A 25,198-nucleotide genomic window follows, 5' to 3' on the forward strand; every position below is an offset into this window, starting at 1 on the left:
CTGAGTGTCAGTTTCCCTTACTTCAAAGGCTGAAATGCATACTCATGTCTCAATTAAAGGCCAACCTAAGGCTTTCTGTCTTCTCTAATTGTCAAAACCACCACTGGAAAGTTGGCATACTGGTTGTAGCTCCCCTGAGCATGGAATGAGAGAAAGGTACAGAAAGGCCAGCCCTTGGCCAACTAGAGAAGAATTTCCCAGGTACCTTGAATAAAGTCAATGGTCAAGCTGACCATGAGAACGTCCTATTTCAGTCTGACAGCCAGTACCTCCATAGGTATGTTCACTAAGAAAGTTTAGTGATCAGGCAAGAGGCCATATATAATTTAAATGGATAGCTCTCTCCTGAAACCAATACTATTTTAATTAATTTCTTACATTCAAAACCACTGCCTCTGAGTTGAAGAAGAAAAAAAAATGAATCATGTAATCTTGTTCTGCATTTTAAAAACAACAAAATTAAAGCCCAAAGAGGTTCGGTGACCTACCCAAGGTCACACACCAAGCCCTATCCCAGCCTAATGTCCTCTGCTTGTACTATACCCTTCTGCCTCTGTGGCCAGCAGACACATGTGGGTCAGATCACAGCTTGATTATGTTTACGGAACTCAATGTATAAAAGCTGTACAATAACTTTCCCCACCAAAGTTAGTAATCCCACTCCCCACATATCCATATGGTTCTGTTCTAAGTGTGTCTTTCTGCATATGGGGCCCATCTGTCTTTTCCTTCTCAAGACCATTTGCAAGACTCTCTCTCGAGATCTGAGGTATCAGTGAGCTTGTGAACACTGACTGAATATAAACTTGACAAGATGCAACATAATCCCTGGCAAAGACTTTGTCCACCATATACAAACACCTAAAGGACTGGAAAATTTGCTTGCCATCAATATTTAAAATCGAATCTCCTTAGCTATATTTCAAGATGCTTCCTTGATACCCTAGTTGCAGGTAAAACTTAATATTTAAACATGGCCCGTCTACACTGAGGCAATGGGATCACACACATGAAGAGTAACAGTAATTAGGATTTGTTGAGCGCCTCTCTGTGCCAGGCACTCTGCTGGGCAGGCATGTTCTGTTCTGGAACACAGCTGTGTGCCTTCCAGCTGACCGGCCCATAACATGTTAAGAAGGCTTTGTGCCCTGCCTCCTGCCTATCTCTACGATGAGGTAATAAATGTAATCAACAAGTAATTCAAAACAACCTGATGGGTTTCAGAGACTAAGATCTTAGTGAACACTCTGGAGGACATGACTTAGCTGCCCTTGCGTGTTCTAGGAGGGTGGAAGAGAGTGCTGGATTCTAGTCTACACCAGGGGTCAACAACCTATGACCTACAGGCCAAACCCACCTGCTTTTGTACAGCATTTGAGCTCAAAATGGCTTTCACAGTTTTAAATCACTGAAAAACTCAAAAGAATATTTCATGATACATTCATGCTATACAAAATTCTAATTTCAGTGTCCATAAAAATAGCATCATGGGAACAGAGCCAGCCCATTTGTCTACATGTTGTCTGTGGCTGCTTCGGAGAGACACAGGCAGAGGGCAGTACTGAGTAGTTGTGCCACTCATGGTCTGCAAGGCCAAATATATTTACTACCTGACCCCTTATAAAAAAGCCTGTAGACCCCATTCTAGATCAAGGACCACAGGCCACTTGCTATAGGACCCAGAGGATATTCAGTGGTTTCTATATATTCCACAGTTTCTAGCTTCAAAATCCCAGACTTCCTATAAAGAGATATACACTGGGATGAAGCCGATAAATTACATGAGTTCTTCCATCAAAGTAAAGGTGCCATGTGGTTCATAGATAATATAACTGTTATATTGTCAAATTATTAACTCTGTCATATTAACAATAGAGACAATAATTGTATGATCCTAGGTGAAACTTAAAGGTTCTCAGGAAAGTGAGTGGAAGCTTGTTCTGGGTACGTGGAGTTTTCTCTCCTTTAATCGCACACTCCCAGAGGTGTTACTTGCTTGACAATAGGAAATTGTCATGAGAGAACGTGCAGACACATAACAAAGTATAAAATTGTCCATTAGTCAAGGCATGTTGGAGCAGCGTGAACAATTCACCATGACTAGAGAGAAAAACAGAGCTGAGAAGATCACAGATTTTTATTTTTTTAATCAAAATGTTGTTTCCTGTACTGTTTGGGGGAAGGATTCGAGTTTAGGCTATTTGGATGATGCTTTTATTAATCAAGAATTTCAAGGGAAATCTGGGAGTGAGACCTCAACTACGCTAACCAGGAGTTGCAACTTTTTAGGTGATACTAGTAAAAATTAACCCTTTGCTTAATTTAAGGGTTCTCGTGCATGACCATGGTCTTGGCTCACCCAACATAATTTCCCTCCTTCATCCTCTTCATGAAAGGCATTGTCATACAGATATAAATAACACATGTGCATACCCACACAGACAGACACACACACGCATGCACACATACTCCTATGACAATAAGAATAAGGAGAGAAAAAGGGGGAAACAAGATATAACATGTTGGTGATGCTTAAACCTTATTACCAAACTAGACAGACATTTCGGGGATGAAAATGAAAACATACCCTCTTTGCCTAACATTGAGTATATAGGGACTTCCATAACCCTGTAAGCATGGTGTTCACTGGTAAAGGGAAGCAAAAACCTACTTATGACCATTGGATGGCATGTTCTCTGAAGTTAGAGTACTATGAAATCCTAGAGTGTCTAAAATTTAGAAGCTACTTCTGTCAGAAGCTACTTCTCAATCTGTAGGCCTTCTAACTAGAGAATGCCCATTCGAGAAGTATTTTATTCCTAATTGCCTTTTAACAACTCATTATTGGAATCCTGGTTAATCCCATTTGGACTTGATTAGGCTCAAAAATCTACATGCCAGCTGTTTTTCCCAGCAACTCTGTGGCATAGAAAAGGATTTCCAAACTTCTGGGAGCTTTCTCAAATTCTACCAAACAAATAAACAAACTCAGCTCTGGAAAATGGCTGCTAAAATACTACTGCTCTTCATTTATGGCAAACCCTTCTGGCACTGTCAGGAACAAGAAGAACCAGACCCCAGCCACTGAGAGGGTGTCCATCTGTTTTCACAGCCTGTTGGATGGGTCCCCACTCCATTTCTACCCTCTCTGCCAGAGTTCTTTGGCTCCAAAGAGAAAGGAAGAGAGAGCTAAGGACCTGTGCTGGGCTGATTTATATAATACTAAAGATGCAAGGGAAATGTTATAATAGGGGAAAAACCCATTTGGGCTTTAGGGCTGTGCTCAGTTATGAAAAGCATGAAAGAAATGCCATTTGTGTTCCTTGTCTTCTGTTTAGGCTTCTAGTAAAGCAACCTGCCTTTATAAAAGAACATGATTAGCCAATGGAAGCCTCTTAGCCTTGGAAATAATTCCTGGCTCTCTGAGAGCTTACTCTGGATAGCCCTGGCCTTCTGGGGTTCCTCCAGAAAGGGACTGCTAGGCACACTCAGCAAGGATCCCCAGGCAGCACTGGGGAATGGAGGAAGCCAACCTTACGCATCCTGCTCTCTAGAATGGAAACTAAGGCCCTGAGGAGGAAAGATGACAAGTCTCGCTGAGTGAAGTGAGGGTCTGCTTCCCTTCCCACAGGACTGACTTCTAGGGTTTCCTTCTCGGCCAGCCCTCCAATGGCTCTAGCTAATGCAACAGTTAGCCAAGGAAAGAACACTCCATCAGCTCTCTCCTCAGCCTGCTTACCCAGTAGAGCACGTCCGTCCAGCCCTCCATGGTGATGCACTGAAACACGGTGAGCATGGCAAAGGCAAAGTTATCAAAGTTGGTGATGCCTCCGTTGGGGCCGACCCAGCCACTCCTACACTCCGTGCCGTTGGCGGTACACTGGCGTCCATTCCCTGAGAACGCACACGGCGCTGGGTCCTCTTCGGCTACGATATCTGCAACAGAGCAAGAAGGCTTCCCGCTGGGACAGGAGCATCAGAGGACCCAAGCCTGAGGAAGCTGGGTACCCAGCTACAGCCTGGAACGCCCCACCTCCCGTCTCTGCTGTCTCAGAGTCCTACTTGTCCCTCAAGGTCGACTTCACATGGTCCCTCCTCATTTCCTGTGCTCACTCACAGCACCTTTCTCAAGGCGGCCGAGAACAATGCTGTTGATTCACCCCATGTTCTAGTTTTGGGGGTCCCTCAGCTTGCTTGCCAGGAACCATTGCATAGGAAATCAGGACAGAAAAAGATATTAAATTCTCATTTATTCTAAACGTAATTCACACTAGGGAACTGGCTCAGTAAATTTACTGGTACATTTTGGCTATTTCCCCCCGACTACTCTCATTTTGTTTTAGATTTTCTCAAAACCGTAAAAGTTGTCTGGGAGAAAATAAATTTTTTTAAAAAGTTGGATTAACTACCATTTTCATTACTCACCTGAGTCAGCAAAAAAGCATGTTTTGTGCATTTTTCCAATAAAAAGTTCCAATCCTATAATAGCATAGATTATGATCACAAATAACACCAAAAGGGCTATGTGAAGGAGGGGGACCATGGCTTTTATAATGGAGTTCAGGACAACTTGTAAACCTAGGAGAGAGAGAAATAAGTGTGTGAGTCAGGAAGAAACTCCAGTAATGCACACACATAACCCTCAGCGGTGCCTGCTTTGCATATGACATAGCAATAAAACGCATCCGCTCAGCAGAGTTCCTTGCACCTGTCTACCATATGGCGAGCATCAGGTTGGTGCTTTGGGAGATATGAGGATGTATCACATGAAGTGCCTTTTCTCAAAGAGGCTGTGTTCTAGAAGGAGACAGAAGAACGGAACGCGAGTTAAAGGTAGCACACGGGTGCTGTGTAACATCAGGCCCAGCTAAAGAGGGATGAAAACCGCTTCTGAGTGGGGAGAAGAAAGAGGACTGAGCGGCAGCCTCCCTCTCAGCAGGGCCTGGGGCTGAGATGGGTGGGTTTCCACGGGTGGGCAGAGGAGAGGCTACGCCGAGCAGAGGGGAGAGAGCACCGAAGGCACAGAAGCCAGCCAGCCAGCGTGGGCTGGAGGGCGGGGAGTCTTGGCTGGTGGGCCAGTGTTGTTCAGTGGTTAGAGCATCAGCCCACGCACCAAAGGGTTGTGGGTTTGATTCCCATTCAAGGGCACATACCTGGGTTTCAGGTTCAATCCCTGGCCCTCTCTCTCGCATAGATGTTTCTTTCTCTCTCACATAGATGTTTCTTTCTCTCTCTCCCCCCACCTTGTTCCCTCCCTTCCATTTTCTCTAAAAAGCAATGGGAAAATATCTTCAGGTGAGGATTAACAAAAAAAAGAAAGAGGGAAAAGAGAAGAGTGTCAGGAATGAAAAGCAGATTGCAGGTAGGTAGCTCCAGGTCTGGAATCTGGGTTACAACCAGACTCTAGGCCTCCGTCCATCCGCAAAAGGCAGCCCCTCTAGAAAGATGACCGGGGCAGCAGTAGGCAGGACCGGTGGAGACCAGAAAGTGTGAGAGAGAAGGTACCTGTGGAGGCAGGGTCATGGGGCAAATCCTAGTGCCCGAACCAAAACAGCATGGCGAGAGGAGGCTCTCCTGGAACGAGAGCTGGGAGGTGGGCAGGGAAGGAGAGGGTGAGTCTGCTCAATGGCAGAGCATCAAGAGGGACACCTCCTGCAGTTGAACCGTGGGCTTGAAGGAAGAGAAGGGACATGAGAACCTGGGAGCCTCCCACGGAGTAATCCTGAGCCATGGTACAGGGCGAGGAAAGGAGAGTGGAAAGAGGGCTGGTGGGTGGGGCAACGTTCAGGATTCGGATCGTGTGGGAGGAGGCAGAAGACGGGGGGACAAGGATGGGCAGGAAACCAGAGCCCACACTAGAACCCGACTCCCACGTTTAGTGTCCTGCGTTCCTCCCGCCCCCATGGCCACAGCTTCTGCTCTGCCTTAATCCACTCTTTCCACCTTGCTCCCGTCTCCTTCCCTTCCCCTCCCTCCCCTCTCCCTCCCCACTGTCTCGCCCTCCAACCGCCCTTTTCCAAAATCTTCTCACTCTAATACATAGTCAGAGAAGGAAAGAATATAAGCTGAAAATGCAAAAATTAAATAAGTTAGAAATCAGAACACATGAGCAGAGGGAAGAACACTTATCAGCAACGACGAGACAGACATGGCAGAGGCAGGGGACTGGCTGCCTGGCTGGGGAGGGCAGGAGGCCTCATCAAAGGATCTCAGACCCACGAAGAGCCCATCTTTCCAAGACCCTCGTTAGGACCAAAGTCCTAGGTCCTGCCTTCAGATATTTAAATGCTCAGATTATCTCTTTTGGGAAAAAAAAAATGATCAATAAGATGACTGTTAATGTTTTCACTTTCTAGAAAAAACAGAGGGGAGAAAAAACCATCTGCTTTAATCTACTTGGGCAGGGTTTTCTGTTTATTTTTTACACATGGACGGGTCATCCAAAATCGCTATTCAGCAGTTAGCTCTTCTAAACTTGGTGGCAGTGAGCCATGTGTTTATCTTCAAGTTTCTACCATATTTCAGATGGGCCACATTTGTGAGATAATGAAGTTGGATCTTAATGCGCACTGGACACTTTTATATGACATTAGGCTCCTTTTTACACTGTCGATGTGTACAGATCTCACGGGGCTCTGGACACTGAGGCAGAGAGATGAAGTGGAAAGAACACCAGGAACTGGGAGACCGTGGGTCTGGCCCTGTTTGGCCACCCACTAGCTGTGGGAACCTGCCGAGGTCACCACCCCTTTGCAGCCCTCAGCCTCTGCACATAAAAGGTGATGTGTAGGACAGAATGTTCTCCGGGGTTCCTTCTCACTTTGACGGTCTAGGATGCCAATAAACACTTCGTTAGCTGAGTGTGGGTGGTTAAGAACTCCACAAACGTCGGAACTAATCTCTTCTGAAACATACATTTTTCACCTTCCACTAACTGAATATATTCACATACACAACAAAATCCTGCGTACAGGACAGCCTCGTTCCCTTCAGAAATGACTCGTGTAGACAATTCCCAGGTAAGTGTAACCAGCCCAGCTCTCCCAGGCTTTTCTAACAATCTCAGGTACGTCCCTGAGGAGAAACCACTGGGCCACAGTTGCCAGCCAGCGTGGGAAGCAGCATGACACACAGCCCTCTCCCAATCTCCCAAAGCCCTTTTGGGTCCATTGAGAGGCTTGGGTGTCCCCTCCAGGGACACTAGTTCAAATACAAGCTGAAAAGTCCTTACACAAGACTGCGATCCCTGCCCTGGCTGGTTTGGCTCGGCGGTTAGAGCGTCGGCCCATGAACCAGAGAGTCCAGCGTTCAGTTCCCGCTGGGGGCACGTACCTCGGTTGCAGTTTGTCCCCGGCCCCGGTTGGGGTTGTGTGGGTGGCAACCAGTGGATGTGTCTCGCTCACATCGATGTTTCTCTCTCTTTCTCCCTCCTGCTCTATCTGAAGATAACTGCAAAAATGTCCTCGGGTGAGGATTTAAAAAAAAGGCCCGTATCCCCGTTTCTCCCTGCTGACCCACGGGAGAACATGATGCAGACCTCGGTGAGGTTTCACAGTAATATTTGGGGGCGGGGGGAACACGGTTTAAAACTGGCTCTCGAGAGGATGCAGGAGCAATGGACTAGTCATTTAGTGACAAGCTCACGAGGCAAGGAGCCAACCCAAGGCGGTGTACACAGTTTTCACCCACCAGCCGTGCACACGTGAGCCCAGCGCGGGTGTCCGCGGCCACGCACCGCACGGGCAGGCTGTCCTGCCATTTGCTCTCTGAGGGGAAAAGTTGTCATGGTTACTTTGCGATGAGATTAAGCTGTAACAACTAAATCTGAAAGAACATGTTTGCTCACTGAACTTCTCATGTAACGACGTTACACCCTAACAGAGCCAGTCATTTCCAAGGTATTTCTATTTTTCTCAATTGCTTCCAGACAGTTCTGTGGTTTTGACTCGCGCTGATCTTTTTCAATGAAAATAAATGAACCATCTGGAAAAACAAGGACACATAAAACACCCTTCCTACATTTTAAAATGTTAAACTTGGAAATCTTTTTCTCTTCCAGAGCGTTGCTGGGGCCTTCTGAGCACCAACGGGTTTAATAAAAATTCACAAAGAAGTTCTGGAGGAGCGAAGCCATGGTCTGGGCCGTTGTGATGGCTTCCCGGGTGGTGGAAACAGGCACGCCCTGGCGTCCCGAAGCCTTGCCCAGCTGGCAGCAGGCGGCCACCTCACAACCACAGTCCTGGGAAAGGTGCTAAGACACCTACCCTCTGAGGTTCCCAACAGGGGTATCCTATCAGGACAGAGCCCAGTGGAGCACACCCCGCACCCCTTGTAGAAGCAGCTGTCTGCAGCTCCTGGCCGGGGCACAGACAGGACACCTGTTCCCACTCAGGTGGCACTCCTCCTGGCCTGGGGGCCGGCACGAGCAGCACCCGAGGGCCTGGCACAGACAGGTGTCCTAGCCAAGTGGAGGATAACATCTCTCCCGCTGAGGGTCTCCTCTGTGCTGCAGACCTTGGGCGGCGCTCCCTGCACCATCTCCAGTCCCCAAACCACCGGGAGCAGCTTCCATTATGCCATGTGCACGGGCAAGAGGCATTCACCTCCCCCCGCCGCGGGACAGGCACAGCTCCTCAGGGCGGAGAGCCGCTTTCAGAAGCCCAGCCCACTTTGCAAACAGGCAGTGAGTTGCCCTCCGACACCTCCATCTAGATAAGTCCCCACTTTCAGAGGGCACAGAGGGCAGGCCTGGCAATGGGAGCAGCTGGTGGCCAGTGCACTGTCACAGAAAGAAAACCAGACCAGAATCAGGAGGCCTGTGTGCAAGGCCTCCTGCCACCTCTCACTCCACCTCTCTACAAGAGAAGGCTGTCTCTTCTACAAAATCCGGAAGGCACATCACTGCCAGCCCGTCCTGGGGCTGTCATGGGATCCAAAGTGACAACAGAAGCCAAAGTGCATCGCAAACAGCGAAGGCCCCAGGGTCTTCTGCAGAGCCCTGGGCTGGTGCACTCACCTGGTCGCACTCCGTTTCCTAGTCCCGAGACCCACCCAGAAGACAGAGTCAACAACATCCTGGCTTTAGGAAACAAAACGTGCTTACTGGGCACTCCTGATACTAGTCGAAGTGGTCGCAACACTCGAAAGGCGCGGAGGGCTTTGACGTCAAAGCCTCCCGATTTGCCGCTGGAGTGGTTACCGCCTTCTGTTTCTTTGGTTAATTGTTCCAAAATTACACTAAACAATCTGAAAGAAGAGGAGAGGAAGAAATGTTAGGGTCTGTCACCCAGGGAAGCAAAACAGGAAGATAACAGTACTTATTTTTGAGCGAAGGCTAATTCTGTACAGCTGCTGTTAACTAAAGGGAGAACAAGGTGAAGGCAAGGACCCGCTGTGACTCCTGATCGTGACTAACCTGATTTGGGTCAGGGATGACCTCCTGTTTCCCTGCCAAGGGAACATTCTCAAGCAAGTCAACCCCCATGGAAGAGGGGGCTCACTGGGGATCCAATGACAACAGATAGAATTGCCCCAATCAGAAAAATGACAGCAATAATCATAACGGCTCCCACCTGTGACCACGCATCACGTGCCAAGTGCTTCACATACATGATCTCACCAACCCTCATACAATGTTATGCAGCCGGAATTATTATTCACACCACTTTACACATGAGGGAACGAACTTCACGAGAACAAGTAACTCACCAGTTCACAAAACCAGAGGCAGAACTAACATATGAATCCAGGCATGCTGACCCCACTGGGATGTAGGTTCCTTCCGAGCAGGGCATTTTAGTCTGTTTTGTTCATTAAGTTTCTCCCAGCCTGGTGCTTAGAACAGTTCCTGATATGTGAGAGGTGCTCAAAAATATTTAACGAAAGTCCCAAATCTTCATCGATATGTTAACCACCACCTCCACCCTCACAGGGATGTTTGCAGAATGATGCAAATCCCAGATGCTAAGGAGTTGTGCAAAGGCCAGAAGCAGTGAAGTAAGGTATTAATATCATCATTTGCTCTTTTGAAATGTGAACAACATTGTCTCTGGCAGCCACGAGAAATTTTTTTCCTCCTCTCCGAAGGTTTTTCGGATAAAGCTATTTTCAGGCAATCTGCTCATTTGATAGTTACTTTTGCTCTTTCAAATAAACATTTATTCCTTGGAATTGCCGCTTGTGTTTTCAGAATAAATATATTTGCCCATTTCAAATAGAATCAACTCTGGCCAATCAGATTGTGGGAATGATTGGCCCGGCAACAAAGAAAAAAGTTTCTAAAGTTTAATTAGCAGCCAAAGCAGAAACTCTGCCCCCACTGGCACGCCTCTGGATGACCAAGACACTAGGTCCATAAAATACAGGGTGGTCTGATGTGCAGTCCTGATCAGGCACAGTCATGCGGTTCTGGGGCATTTAAAGACCAGTCGTTTGTTTTAATAACACGACAGCAGTTAGCAATGAAGCCAGTTGGGAGGGAGGGAGGACCGAGGTCAGGCCTCTACCTTTGCAAAGCTTCAGATGACAGCTTTCTCTCATTAGCATAGTTTTTTAGCCCTGCAGCAAGGCTAAAGTTCAAAGTCTCCCTCCAAACCAAGTTCATAGCTTCACAAAACCAAAGAAAGAGGAAGAAAGAAAACCTCAAACTTTTCTGAAATGTGGCAGCCACAGGAATTTTCATCCCAAAGGGTTAGGAAAGTAATTTATGCAGGTGGTGACTTAAGATTGCTTTCAAGTACCAGTGTTTTGCAATGTACACTTTATGGTCCTTCATCCCCTGTTCTTCAGCAATGTCCTTGAAGGCAGGTGAACAGTGTCTCTCTCCCATTACAGAGGACAGAGAGGGATGTCTGGCCATTTCCACACAGCCAGGCGTGGAAGGGGTCAGGGCTGGCTTCCATTCCCACCAGCTAGGAGGTAATAAAACAAGTCCCTCGCCTTCCCTGGGCTTGTTTCCTCTGTAAAATGAGAAAACTGGCCCTGGCTGGTATGGCTCAGTGGTTAGAATGTTGGCCTGCATATGAAGGGTCATAGGTTCGATTCCCAGTCAAGGGCACATACCTGAGTTGCAGGTTCGAACCCTGGCCCTGGGCAGGGAGCATGCAGAAGGCAACCAATAGATGTGTCTCTCTCACATTGATGTTTCTCTCTCTCTCTCCCTCCTTCCTTTCCACTCTAAAAATCAGTGGAAAAAATATCCTTGGGTAAGTATTAACAAAAAAAAAAAAAAAAAGAAAGACAGAAAAAACTGGATTAAATTATCCAGGGTCCCACCCCCATCCCATTCTAATATTCTGTGATTCTACTCTCTTCACCACCACCCCCAAACAAATAAACGTACCGTGTGCCTAAGAGACAAGGACATGAGGAGAAAGTATTTGATACTAGACTGTTATCAAAAGTTCCCTCCAAGCCCTGGCCAGTGTGACTCCGTCGGTTGAGCACAGTCACTTGCGCCAAAGTCCCCAGTTGATTCCGGGTCAGATCACACACCTGGGTTGCTGGCTTGATCCCCAGTAGAGGGTGTGCAGGAGGCAGCTGATGGATGTTTCTCTCACATGGAGCTCTCTCTCCCCCACCCCTCCTCTCTCCACTCTCTCTCTCCCTCACCCTGCCTCTCCCCCTTCCCTCCCCTCCTGCTAAAAAGCAATAAAGAAAAAAAAAATACTGGAAGAAAAGTTTACCCCAAGACAGGAGGGAAAAGGCAAGGTGCCACCTAACCTGCCGCAAGTCAGAAGCACTAGAACGATGATGCACACTCTTCGCAGAGCCTGGGTGAAGAGCCTGAGAGCCTACAACACCTGCTCATCGAAAAATTAAGGCAGGGGATCAACACGGGCTCAGATCGACCTTTCCTAGACGGGGACTAACACCAGCTCTCGGAGACCCACCGAGTCCGCCTGTGGTCACAATATCAACAGTTAACATTTTAGACATATCAGTTATCTTCTTAATGTCTCTGGTACCAGGAATCTTGACAAAAGCAGGTCATGGCTGACTCGGAACGGAAAATCTATTGGATTGAGATACAGTCTGTGGCTGGAAACTTTAGGGAGTAAGAATTTGATTCAAATGAAGACATCATTTAATTTTTCATTCTTTGTAATTTTTCTTCCACTCTTTGACAATTTAGTTTATATTTTAGAACAATAATCTGATGTTTTAAAGTTTTTCATATTTAATGAGGAAACAAAAGACCAATGAGTCCAGTTCTAGTACTTTAATTTCCTCGATGATTTTTTTACTTTTTTTTTTAAGCAATGTTATTGCTGCTAGTTTATAATACATCCATTTAAAGTGTACAATGACATGTTTTGACAAAGGTATACGTCTACGTGATGAACACCACAATCAAGACATCCAGCATCTCTCATACCCTCTGAGTCAGTGGTTCTCAACCTTCTTAAGGCTGCCACCCTTTAATACAGTTCCCCACGTTGTGGGGACCCCCAACCAAATTATTTTCATTGCTACTTCATAACTATAATTTTGCTACTCTTATGTGTTAGGCGACCCCTGTGAAAGGGTCAGTTGACCCCCAAAGGGGTCGTAACCCACAGGTTGAGAACCGCTGCTCTAAGTCATGTTCCTCCAAGCACAGCTTTAGGTAACCACTCATGGGCCAAGGATCACGTGAGGTTTTCCCCTTTTCTTGAATCTTATATAAACAGAATTGTACAACTTGTTCTTTTTCTGTTTATCTTCTTTTGCTCAGCATGTTTTTGAGAGTCATCCAAGTTGTTATATTTATCAGCAGTTCATCTCTTTTTATTGCTGAGTGATACTCCACTGTATGAGTATGCCACAATGAGTTATCTATTCACCTGTTAAGAGATATTTGGGTTGTTTCCACCTTTTCTCTATTATGAAACAATGCCTCTTTGTGACATGTACTTTCCCTTATCTTGGATAAGTACATGCTACTAATACTGATAATATGGTCACGTGGTTAGTGTATAATTAATATTGTAAGAATTTGGCAAACTTTTCCAAAATGATCGTATCATTTTCCATTTTTATAAGCAGTGAATGAGAGTTCCAGTTGCTTCATATCTTGGTTAACATTTGGTGTTATCAATCTTTCTACATTTAGTAATACTAGTGAGTATGTAACCATTGTCCTTGTGGCTTTAATCTGCATTTCTCTAATTACTAATGATGAACATCTTTTCAGATGCTTGGTGACCATTTACATATCTTCTTTTGTGAAAATCTGTTCAAATCTTTTGCCCATTTACGTACTGGGTTGTCTTCTTAGTATTGAGTTGTAAGAGTTCTTTATATATTCTAAATACAAATCCTTAGTTATATATAGGTACTGTGAATTATTTTCCCAATCAGTGCATTGCGTTTTCATTTTGTTCACACTGTCTTTTGAAGAAAAGTTTTAAATTTTGATAAGGTCCAAAATTTCAATTATTTCTTTTATGGCTAGTACTTTTTGTGTCCTAAGAAATCTCTGCCTACACCAATGTCATAAAGATGTTCTCCTAAAAATTTTATAGTTTTAGCTTTCACTTATAGTTCTAGGATCCGTTAAGGGAGTATCCATATATAATATGAGATAAAAATAGAATCTCTTTTTTTTATATGGAGAAATAGTTGGCTGGGCACCATCTGTTGAAAATAGCTTCCTTGACCCACTGAATTATCAAGGAACCTTTGTCTAAAATCAATTTTATGGGTCTATTTCTAGACTCCCTATTCTGTTCCTTTGATCTTTATGTCCACTCCTTATGTCAATATCACAGTCTTAACTACTTACTATAGTTTTATAGTAAGCCTTCAAACCAGGTTCTAGCATTGTTCTTAAACATTTCTTTGGCTATTCTAGAGCCTCTCTAATATCCATTTAAATTTTCAAATAAATTTGTCAGTCTCTACAACTATCTCACTGGGATTTAGATTAGGATTCAATCTATAGCTTAATTTGAGAAGAACCGTTATCCTACAATATTGAGTCTTTTAATCCATGACATTGTGCATCATTCCATTTATTCAGGTCTTCTTCACTTTTTTCTCAGAAAGGTTTAGTCATTTTCAGTGCACTATCCCTACACATTCCATGTTTTTGATGCTACAGTAAATAGGAGTCTTTAAATCTTTTTACAATGGTTCGTGACTATTACATAGAAATTCGCAGACTTTTTCATACTGACCTTTTCATACTGACCTTTCAGAAACATTGCTAAATTCATTCAGAAAACATAACTTTGTCTGATTTTTATCTTTTTAAATACACCGAGATCTGTTTTATGTCCCTGAATATGTCTCTCTTGGTTAATACTCCATGTGCATGTGAAAAGAATGTTTTCTGCTCTTGTGGGTAGAATGTTCTAAAATGTCAATTAAGTTAAGTTGGTTGATACTACCCAAATCTCCTTGTAGCCTTGGTGATTTTCTGTCTACGGTTCTGTCAACATTCGTCAAGAATATTAAAATGTGCAACTACAGGTGTAGATGTGTCTACGCCTCCTTTCAGTTTCATCAGTTTGGGCTTTGTGTATTCTGAAGCTCTGTTACTATGCACATATATATATATTTGAGGATTATTACATCTCCTGGATGAAATGACTCCTGTATCATTATGAAATGTCTTTCTTTATCCTTGACAATATTCCTTGTTCTGAAGTCTGCTTTGTTGGATATTAATATAGCCACCCAAGCTTTCTTTTGATTAGCTTTTGCATGGTGTGCACTTTTCTGTCTTTTTACTTTCAAGTTGTTTGTGTCTTCATATTTAGTTTTTCATAGATACTATAGAGTAGGGACTTTTTTACATATAAAATCTGATAAATTCTGGATTCTAATGAGGGTTTATAAAGCTAGGATTACATCTATCATCTTGCTATTTCTTTTCTATTGCTCTAGCCATTGCTTGTTTTTCCTTCTTCTCTGCCTTTTTTTTTTTTTTTTTTTGGATTGAGCTTTAAGAAAAAGAATCCATTTAATGTCTTCTAATGCAGGCCTGTTAACTATACCTCTTTATTTTTTCTAGTGGCTCCTCTAGAACCAATATCATTTAAAAAAAAAAACACTTCTCTATCGTGCCAGAGAGCAACCACTGCAGCATCTGCAGGCCATACAGCCTCCCTCACAACTACTCAGCTTTGCCATCCTAACACCAAATTGCCATAGACGTGAGTGTGACTGTCCTCCAATAATATTGTATCGACTGCCCTGGAAGGTATGGGTCAGTGGTCAGAGCCTTGGCCCATGCACCTAAGGGTCACAGGTTCAATTTCCAGTCAAGGGCACATACCTGGGTTGCAGGTTCAATTCCTGGCTCTGGTTGAGGTGCCTGTGGAGGCAACCAATTGATGTATCTCTCACATTGATGTTTCTCTCTCTCTCCCTCTCTTTCCTTCCCCACCTGCCTTCTACTCCCCCTAAAATATCACTGGAAGAAATATCCTTGGGTTAAGATTAACAACAACAACAAAAATCATCTACAAAAGCAAACAGCAAAATACCTTGTCAATGTTGTGGGGGGGCAGTAACTAGATTTGGTCTATGGGCTGAAGTCTGCCAGCCCATGCTCCAGGGTTTACAATATCCATCTTTAACTTATCACAATCTACCTTCAAATAATATTTTGTCACTCCACCTACCATAAGAGCACTTTGCAATATAGTACATGGCTCTTTTTCCTTGTTTCTGTCCTTTGTACTATTGTTGTCATGTATTTTACTTTTATAGAAGATATAAGCCCCATAATACATTGTTATTGTTTTTGCTTTAATTAATTCATGTTAAAGAGATTTAAAATGAGAAAAGTGTTTTAACATTCACCCTTTCTGGCATTGTTTATTCCTCTTTTGTAGATCCACATTTCCATCTGATGTCATTTTCCTTCAGTGTGAAGAAATTCCTTTAACATGTGCTGAGATGCAGGTCTACTGGTAATGCATTCTCAGCTTTAATTTGTCTGAAAAAGTTTCTTTTTTTACTTCAATTTTGGAAGATATCTTCACAGATAAGAATTTTAGACTCCACAGCACTTTAAAAATGTCTCTTTAGTGCCTTCTGGCTTGCATTGTTGCTGACAAAAAGTTTGTAAGATGTTTTTTCTCTGACTGCTTTTAAGTTTTTCTCTTTGGTTTGGAGCAATTCAATTATGGTTATAATGTGTCTTGATGTAGCTTTGTTTGTGCTTATTTTGCTTGGGCTTTGTTGAGCTCCTTGGATTTTTGAGTTTGTGTTTTTTATCACATATAAAAAATTTGGAGTCATTTCTTCAAATATTCTTCACTGTCTCCTTTCTATCTCCTTTCTTCTAAGATTCCAAATACATGTATCCTAAAGCACTTGATATTGTCCCACAAATCACCAAGGTGGTGTTTATTTTTTTATCCATCATTACTCTTTGTGTTACTGCAATGTCTTCAAGATCCTTGATTTTTTTTTTCTTCTATTGTGTCAAATCTGCTATTAAACCAATCTGGAGAATTTTCATTTCAGATATTTGTCAGCTCTCAAAGTCCCATTTGTTTTATTTATTTAGTATTGTCCCATCTTTCATCATCGTAGACATGTATTCTTTTAAATCCATAAACATACTGACAACAGCTGTTTTGAAAGTTCTGTAAAATAAGTTTCTATTAATTCTACCATCTCTGTCACTTCTAGGTCTGTTTCTATTGATGGAATTTCCTCCTGGTTATGGGTCACATTTCTTTACATGTCTAGTAATATTTGACTGAATACTGAATACATTGTTAAATGTCTGGATTTTGTTGTGTTCCTTTAAAGTGTGTGGGGCTTTCTTTTGTGAGGTAGTTAGATGACATGCATATCAGTCTGGTCCTTTTCAGGCTCCTTTCCAAACATTATCAGTAAGGGTTTGGGATAGTCCTTACTCTAGAGCAGAGGTTAGTGAATTTATTTTGTAAAGGGCCAGATAGCAAATACATGGTGGGCCAGAATCGGTTTACACTTGTTCATATGGAAAATAGTACAATAACCAATAAATAATACTACAAGAATAAACTGTGTTTCATGTGCTCACAACTGTAAACTTACTTTTGCCCCACCCTGTATTTTACACTTTGTGGACCTAAACTACTCAACTCAACTCTGTAAACAAATAAGTGACTGTGTCACAATAAAAATTTATTTACGAAAATCAGGGCCAGGCTAGATTTTCCCTGTTGGCCCTAGTTTGTCAACTCCCTAGAGCTAGTTTATCCCTAATACTAATGTCTCTCTGGAGTCTCCAGGGTGTTAATGGTGTCTTTCCACGACAGTTGGTGTTCCCTAATCGTGTTCTTTGCCTGGCCTCATGGAATCTCACCCCATATAATTGTAGTTTTGTCTTCAGTCAAAGCTCAAGCAGACTCCAAGGCATGTTTACAGAGCACTTTCTCCGAATAGCTCCCTCCCCTTCCACACTGTGCCACTCAAATTTCAGCCGCCTCAGCTGCCCTGAACTCTTGTTTCTGTCTCTACTTAACAAGACCACCTTACTGTGCTTGGTTCCCTCTCTGTGCTGTACTACAGTCTGAAAAATGTCTCCAGGCAGAAAGCCAAGGTGCCTGTAGGTCAGGGACGAAAGAAATGGAGATAAGCATCTCCATCCTCCAGGGTCACGAGAGGCATACCAAGATTATTCCAGAATCAGGAGACCTGAAAGTCTCCTTCTAGCCATCCCTGTTAGAGGTCACCAAACACAGGAAGGTACAGTACATACCTGCCACCTGTTCATTTCAGCTGCACTACCTTTGCTATAATACCTTAAATGCTAATATACTACAGTGGTGTTTGCAAAAGCTACCTTTCTTCCCCTTAAGTCTAACTATTCCACTGGGCCACCATTTTGGATCCCATTTTAACTTCATAGGTGTCAAATTATAGGCTCAAAATTTGCCCCCCTCTCCCAATATCCAGCTAGATTAGTCTCCCATAAAAAGCCAAAGGATTCATGATAAAAGAATAATCCAAAAGATAAATTATCTTGCTCAACTATAAAAGGCAGTCAAACAAGTCATAGAAATAAAAACAGAGAGGCCATTTAACAATCTCTGTCTGTAGGACCAAATGTAATTGTAGGAGCAATCCATTTTATAGCTGGGAAACTAAGACTCAGCGATGGGATCTATTTTCTTTCCCTATGTGGATATTTGGTCCAAGGACGCAGCATTCCTGACACTGATTCATGTCTCTCGTGCTGGCAACGTTTCTAGGGGTGGAAGGGCCAGAATAACACCGGCCACTGGTTTTCATTCTAACCTTCTCCTTTAACTAAAACTGTTGGTGCCTTCTTCCTGCGACAGGATTTCAGGATCATGCCTGCTTCTCTACATTTTCTAGCTTATTTCATTTCACGCTAGATATCTGATACTGTTCAGACACTTGTTTTGTTATTTAAAATGGGGCAGTAGCATGCCAAAGTTTCCCCCCACAACTCAGCAGAAAGAATTAATAGCTTTGCTCAAGGGATGTTAAATAGCAGAGTACCTCACTGCTATAAGAATTTATTACTTTTTTACTGTTTTGTGGTTTTTTGTTTTTTGTTTGAATTTAACAGGTTGCTAAATATAAGAGCTTTACACATTTGACTCAAATCACCAGCAGGGCTGGCCTGTTTGTGGAAACCAGAGGTCTTGTAAGATGAGCGTCTCACACTAGGAGCTTAGACTTCCGTCTACAACTGTGACTGCAAGTATGAGCGAAAACTAGGAGAAAATGTCAACCCGGTTCTGCCCGGAGGCTGGCAGCAGCACCGCCCGTGTTCGCGGAACGCCTGACGGGTTCTGGCTGCAACCGCTGGCTCAGGGGAGCAACCGTACTTGCTCAAAAGACACTGCTTTTCTGTGGCTCCCCACCTCCCGTTTTCCAAACAAACATTTCCCAAGATTAAAAGAGACTTACCCTACTATTACTATAACAAAATCCAGTAAATTCCATCCATTCCTAACATAAGCATTAGGATGTAGCAATAATCCATACGCTATAATCTTCAAAAATGTCTCGACTGTAAAAATAATCAGGAAGGCATATTCTACTTTTTCCTGTGAAGAGAAACAAAACAAAGGGAGGTGGAAGAAGAGAAACAAAATATTTTTTAAACAGGAATTAGAATCAGTATCTCACATCCAAGCATTCTTCTCCAAGCACAATTTCATTACGAGAAATGGAACAATTAACAGTGCACCTGGGCCAGGAAGGCATTTTAATTTCAACGCTGAATTTCCCATAAGCAATGAAGTAGAAAACACTTTCCATCCGGGGCTGCATGACTGCATTTTGCCACCTGCCCTGCTGCATGGGCAGTGGGACTGCCTAGGACATAACGGGCATGGTTGTTATTTGCACACATTTGCAAAACGCAGCATGTTTTCTTCCTGAGGCTGCCAAGTCAGGCCCAGAAGAGCACGCGGGTGCAACCAAGAGTCCAGCGACGGCTTTGAACAGAATGTCCTCTGGAAGAGAGGAAGATGTGTCTGCTTTGACCCTCTCTTGGGTTCACATCTGACTTCTAAGTCAGAGTCAGCTTTGCCACTGAGCAGCAAGGTGACCTGGGCAAGCCCCTCCTCTCCTCTGGACCTGTTTCCGCATCTACACGGTAAGTGGGCTAAATTCAGTGTAGACAGCCCACTGCCTGCTCTTTGGCATGCCACCCCCCTCGGACGGCACTGCTGAGTCCTGAGTGGTCACCAGGCATGTTCCCTTCTGGGCTCAACCTTCTTTTCTAACAGCCCCAGCAGTCATTCCCGAGTGACTGCCACAGACCTCTGAGACACTGCCCTTGGGCTACAGGACTCTTAGATCCTGTCCAGTTCCAACTCCTGCAACTCCATGAGCATCAAAAACACAGCCATCAGTCTAAAAATTGTGACTCTTTCCTCGTTTATAAAAGTTTTCTTTCTTTTAAATCCTCATCCAAGAATATTTTTCCATTCATCTTCAGATAGAGTGAAAGACAGAGAGAGAGAGAGAGAGAGAGAGAGAGAGAGAGAGAAACATCTATGTGAGAGAGACACATCAATTGGCTCCCTCCTGCACGACCCTGACCAAGGCCAGGGATCTGTGGTACATGCCCTTGACTGGGATCGAACCCAAGACTCTTTGGTCCACAGACCAATGCTCCAACTGCTGAGCCAAAACAACCAGGGCTATAAAGGTTTTCTTTATACAGCTTCAGCTTTAATAGCAATATGGACTGACCAAGATGTGTGTGATTAATTTTACAAGAGGCATTCCTGGGTAAGAAGCTACTTAATAACTAAATGAAAAAATCATCAGTAATTAAACTCTTCCTCTACTGATATTAATTCTACTCTGTGGGACCTGAGGAAAGTTATCCAGGTTAGGAAAATGGAGGTCAGGGAATTCACTTATTAAGATGCCTAGTGCAAGAGGCCCAGTAAATCTGGCTCAGGAAACACTTAGTGAGCACCTCTTCTGCATGATGGGCCCCACGCCAGGACCCAGGATTAGAAAAATGTCTCCACTGTGGTCCTTCTCCTCCTAAGACTTAGTCTGGTGGGGGAGGGTGCAGTTTCTCATGTGCGCACAGAGAAAGTCCCAGGAGAGGTAAGTGAGAAAGAGCAAGTCTGCAGCTTTGGTCCTCTGATAGGCCAAAGGGTTGATCCACTTCTCCCCTGCAGGGACTTTGCTGTGTTATACGTGACTGCTATTTTGCCTATGCCACCCTGGGTTCGAGCCATCTGCCACCAGAGTGCTACCCCCCTGATGCTGGCCAGTTTCAGTCCCCAGCTGAACTTCCACGTGTCTTCCTGTGGCATCCTTCCTCTTCAGCACCCGGGGAACCATCCAACCACTACAGTACAGCAGTCTTCACTGCCATTCTCGACTCCCCACTGGTCATGCCAGAAAGCTGGGACATCAGTTCTTCCTTCCTGGGTCCCTGTCATTCTTAACCTGCCTTCCAGAGGGCCGTTGATCCTCAGCACACCATCATAGCGGGCTAATAAATTATTTTGTGCTGTGAGTTAGCCAGAGTCAGTGTGTTTTCCATTTTAAAACCCTAGCTTAATACACACCCCTATGTTCATTGCAGCATTATTTACCACAGCCCAGGTATAGAAGCAACCTAGGGATCCATCAACAGATGAATGCATAGAGATGTGGTATACGTACACACATACAGTGGAATATTACTCAGCAATAAAAACAGGATGAAATCTTGCCATTTCAACAACACGGAGAGACCTAGAGGGTATTATGTTAAGTAAAGTAAATCAAACAGAGAAAGACCAATGCTGTATGATTTCACTTACATGTGGAAACTAAAAAAATAAACAAAACAAAAACAGACTCACAGAAGCAGAGAACAAGGGTAAAGGGATAAATGAGGATGGAAGAAAACTTGACTTGGGGTGGTGAGCACACCATACAACGTACAGATGGTGTCTTACAGAATTGTACCCCTGAAACCTATATAATTTTACTAATCAATGTCAACCCAACAAATTCAATAAAAATAAATAAAAAATAAATTTAGATAGTAAAATGAAAAAAAGAGAGAGCGAGAACAAACGGATGGTTGCCAGGGGGAGGGAGACAGGGGAATGTGTGGAAAGGTGAGGGGAGTAAAAGATCTAAGCTTCTAGTTATAGCACAGAGAAGCCACAGGGATGTAACGTGCAGCACGGGAATACAGTCAATAACATCACAGTGATTCTGCACGGTGACAGATGGACACTAGACTTACATTGGTGATCACATCATAAGATACATATGTGTCAAATCACTATGCTGTACATATGAAGCTAATGTAATAGTGCAGGCCAATTATACTTGAATAAACAAAATTTTTAAAGCCTAGCTCCTCCGCACCCTCCTTACCAATGCTTCCTCCAAACCTCCCCAAACAAGTCCTGTCCTGGGCCGGCTCGTCCCATGTATCCCAACCCTTCCGCCAGGCGATGAAGACCTTCCTTGACCATGACCTCACCCCCTCCCACACAGCCAGCACTCCAGGCTGGGTGAGCAGGTTGTCAAATGCCCCCAGAGCAGCAGCATGCATGCCCCTCCCTTCCTGCCACACACACCACTAAGGATCGGTTTGCTCCCCACACTCCTGTAACCTCACACGAACGAGGCTCCTCTCCCTGATCACTGCTCTCTAAGTGGGGTGCTGCCACGGGAGGTGCATTCACACCACTGTGGATGCTCTGAGGAACAGGGGCCCACTTTGCTATTGGGTGGGGAGGAGAGATCCAGGAGGGCTTCAGTGAGGCAGTGACATTAACTTAGAGAGCTAAAAGAGCAATTCTATTGCTTTAACCAGAAGCAAAAATCCCTGAAAATACCAATCCACTGTCCTGAAATTAGACCCTGACCACCAAATGTAGATTGTCAATATGTTTTGGAGACTTGGAGTCCTAAGGGAACAAGATAAGCTGAAAATAACACGCTGATTTTACAATTCCACTTCCCTTTTTATCCTTTCTGCTTTATTTACTAGGCCAGACAGTGGGGGAAAGGCTTCTGCTGCCATCAATATGCATAGCAGTTACAGCCCTACGTCAACACAGTGCTATACTTCAGAGCAGAAAAACAAGACAAGGAACAGAGAGTACACCTACCAAACAGCTTGTTTTTCCTCTTTGGCTTTTATTTATAAAGTAATTTTCCCACAATAATACAAGGGCCATTAGTAGAACTGAATTGTTTAGGGTTCTTTTATCCCTTTCTCTTGTCCTCTTCTCTCTCCTTTTTAAAGAATTTGGTTTCTCTTTCCAAAATCCTCAATGCATGACTTGATGGAATTGATTATAAGAAATACAGCCTGTTTGGATGGGTTCTGTAATGCCGACTCAACCATCACAGCCCGGAGAGCAGGAAGACCAGTCTGCCTAGAAGCCAGTGTCATCCTGGTCCCCAATCCTGCTGTCAAAAAGGACTCCTGGCCCTGGCCAGTTTGGCTCCGCGGTTTAGAGCGTTGGCCTGCACACCAAAGGGTCTCAGGTTTGATTCCCGTTCAAGGACAAGTATTTGGGTTACAGGTTTGATCCCTAACCTGGGCAGGGGTGTGTGAGGGAGGCAACCAATTGATGTGTCTCTCTCACCTCTCTCTCTCACCTCTCTCTCTATCCTCCACTCCTTTACTCCCTTTCACTCTCTCTCAAAATCAATGGAAAAAAAATATCCTTGTTGGGATTAAAAAAAAAAAAAAAAAAAAAGGACTCCTATAAAACAAATATACCTCACATTAAGCAAATGTAGTATAAAAACAATCTTGCAAAACAACAATTATGGGAAGTGGAGGTCATTATTTACTTCACATACACATACACACACAGAACTGCTCGTTTGAGAAAAGCGTGTTTAGTAATATAAAAAGGAAGCCAGCAAGAAAGCCAGGTTCCTAACTGGGCAACACAGAAATGGGCGCCGAGCGGCGGAGCCTGGGAGACGTCTGGTGGAGAGGACAGGGAGTCTGTCCAGGATGGAGGAGAGCAGGGAGCAGCAAGGGCGAAGGAAGGGGGCTGAGAAGAGGCAGGCAAGGACCCTCTAGAACTGGACATGAAATGAGGTGTCCCTTGGGCAGGGCTGCCCCTAAAAGCCCTACCCTGGGCTAAGCCAAAAGAAGAAATGACTCCTGCACCCAACCTCCCCGCATCGCCAGGCGGGCGGTGCTGTGGCTCACCAGCCAGCAGCAGACATTTCTCTGGACAAGGGACCCTGGGTGGGTGGGGCCGGCCAAACCTTCTAAGAAACCACTAGCTCCTCTTCAGAGAGCACGCTACCTATATGTGAGTGAAAGTCCCTCAGGAGACCCCAAGCCACCAGACAAATAAAGGCTCCAAATGTAATTCTTAACCCGGATTTATTTTCTTTAAATACTGATGTTTCACCCACCAGACTGGGCTCCAAGCTAACGGTCTCTAAACCCGTCAGCTCTACACAGAACCTGGAGAAACAGAAGCTGCAGCCGCAGGGAGTGGGAGGGGCCCGGGTCCTCACTGGCGGCACCTGTACCCGTGAGCCTGGTACTTGGCTGTCTGCTCTCCTGTCTCGGGGATCCTTTCACTAGTGCTGTGGGGCGAACAGCCAGCCAGCCAGCCAGCCCTGAGCACCTGGGTCCTCCTCAGACAGCGTGCCCCTCACCGAGTTCCCAGCCTGCTGTCAAAAGGTCAACAGAGGCTAGGTGAGCCAGGTAAGAGTCACCTCTCTGCTCTGTGCACCTCCCCTCAGGGCCCGAGTCTTTGAAAGGCTCTGGCTGACACCCTGGCCGATACACACACACCCCTCTGTGTCCAGCAGTCCTGGGCTCCTGATTGGCAGGGACCATCTCCTATGGTCTTCATAACCCCAGCACCTAGCACCATATTGGGCATATATAAACAGAGGTGCTAATGGCAAGGAGAAATTTTTAAAAAGGGAGGGAATAAAGCAACAAAGCCAGACTGAAAGGAGGGCTATGAAAACAGGAGGTGTTATGATCTTAACGTGTCTCAAAAAGCAAAACAGGAAGAGAAGGTATCTTTATAAGTTGCCAGGAGTCCTCTCTAAAGCAAGCCTGGCCTAGACGGTCAGACTGCTGAGACAGTGGCCTACCTCAGCTTCTCTCCTGCCCTGCCCTTTCCATCCCCGCCGCCTCTGGGTAAGGTCCTCAGCCGCCCTTCTCCAGCTGCTTCCTCCAACTGCCTCGGCTGTCTGAGCGCCGCTCCCGCCCGCCACAGGCCAGCCTGCTCCTTCCCACCCGGCTGCTGCTCTCCCTCTTCCCCTGCCCACCCACCCGGCGTGCCTGCCCCACGTATGGACACCCCTCCAGAGAGAGCACGCAACCCCGGAGCAGGCCCAGAACACGCCCCGCACCGGCGAGTGAAGGACGCCAGGCTTGGAGCCGCACACAGCATGTTTCCTGGTGGCCTCTGACTCGGGTCTGCGTCCGCCCCTTTCTAGACTGGTTTCCCCCACCCTGCTTTTTCTCCCGACTAAGGTCTCCTTTTCCTTCAAGGCTCAGCTGAAATGATATTTTCTCAGCGAAACCACTGCGGACCTCCCAGACAAATCAGGGCCTGCCGTTAGATGCTGTCAAAAACTACTACCCTTCTTTATAAACTGATTTGTAAACTTTAAATTCCTTAAAAATCATCTCATTAATATCTGACTCCCCCAATAAATGATAATTTTTCTAAGATCAGAGACCACGTCTATTTCATGTATCATTGTATTCCCAAGGCCTGTCCTAAAAACAGATCTCGATATTTATAAGTGAATACAT

General features: G+C 44.7%; 1 protein-coding gene across 1 annotated transcript in view; it reads right to left on the minus strand.

The window, feature by feature from the left end:
- Positions 1–9,207, minus strand: part of CACNA1D (calcium voltage-gated channel subunit alpha1 D) — a 146,018-nt gene extending 136,811 nt beyond the window's left edge. The window contains exons 1-3 of the mRNA XM_036266141.1: positions 9,104–9,207; positions 4,426–4,578; positions 3,740–3,936 (exon numbers count right to left, since the gene is read on the minus strand). Coding sequence (XP_036122034.1) covers positions 3,740–3,936; positions 4,426–4,543 — 315 coding nt within the window. The 5' untranslated portion in view covers positions 4,544–4,578; positions 9,104–9,207. The remainder of the gene's footprint in view (positions 1–3,739; positions 3,937–4,425; positions 4,579–9,103) is intronic.
- Positions 9,208–25,198: the final 15,991 nt, after the last annotated feature.

Source organism: Molossus molossus, unplaced genomic scaffold (assembly GCF_014108415.1).
Source record: "Molossus molossus isolate mMolMol1 unplaced genomic scaffold, mMolMol1.p scaffold_m16_p_18, whole genome shotgun sequence".
In the NCBI taxonomy this organism is placed as follows: domain Eukaryota; kingdom Metazoa; phylum Chordata; class Mammalia; order Chiroptera; family Molossidae; genus Molossus; species Molossus molossus.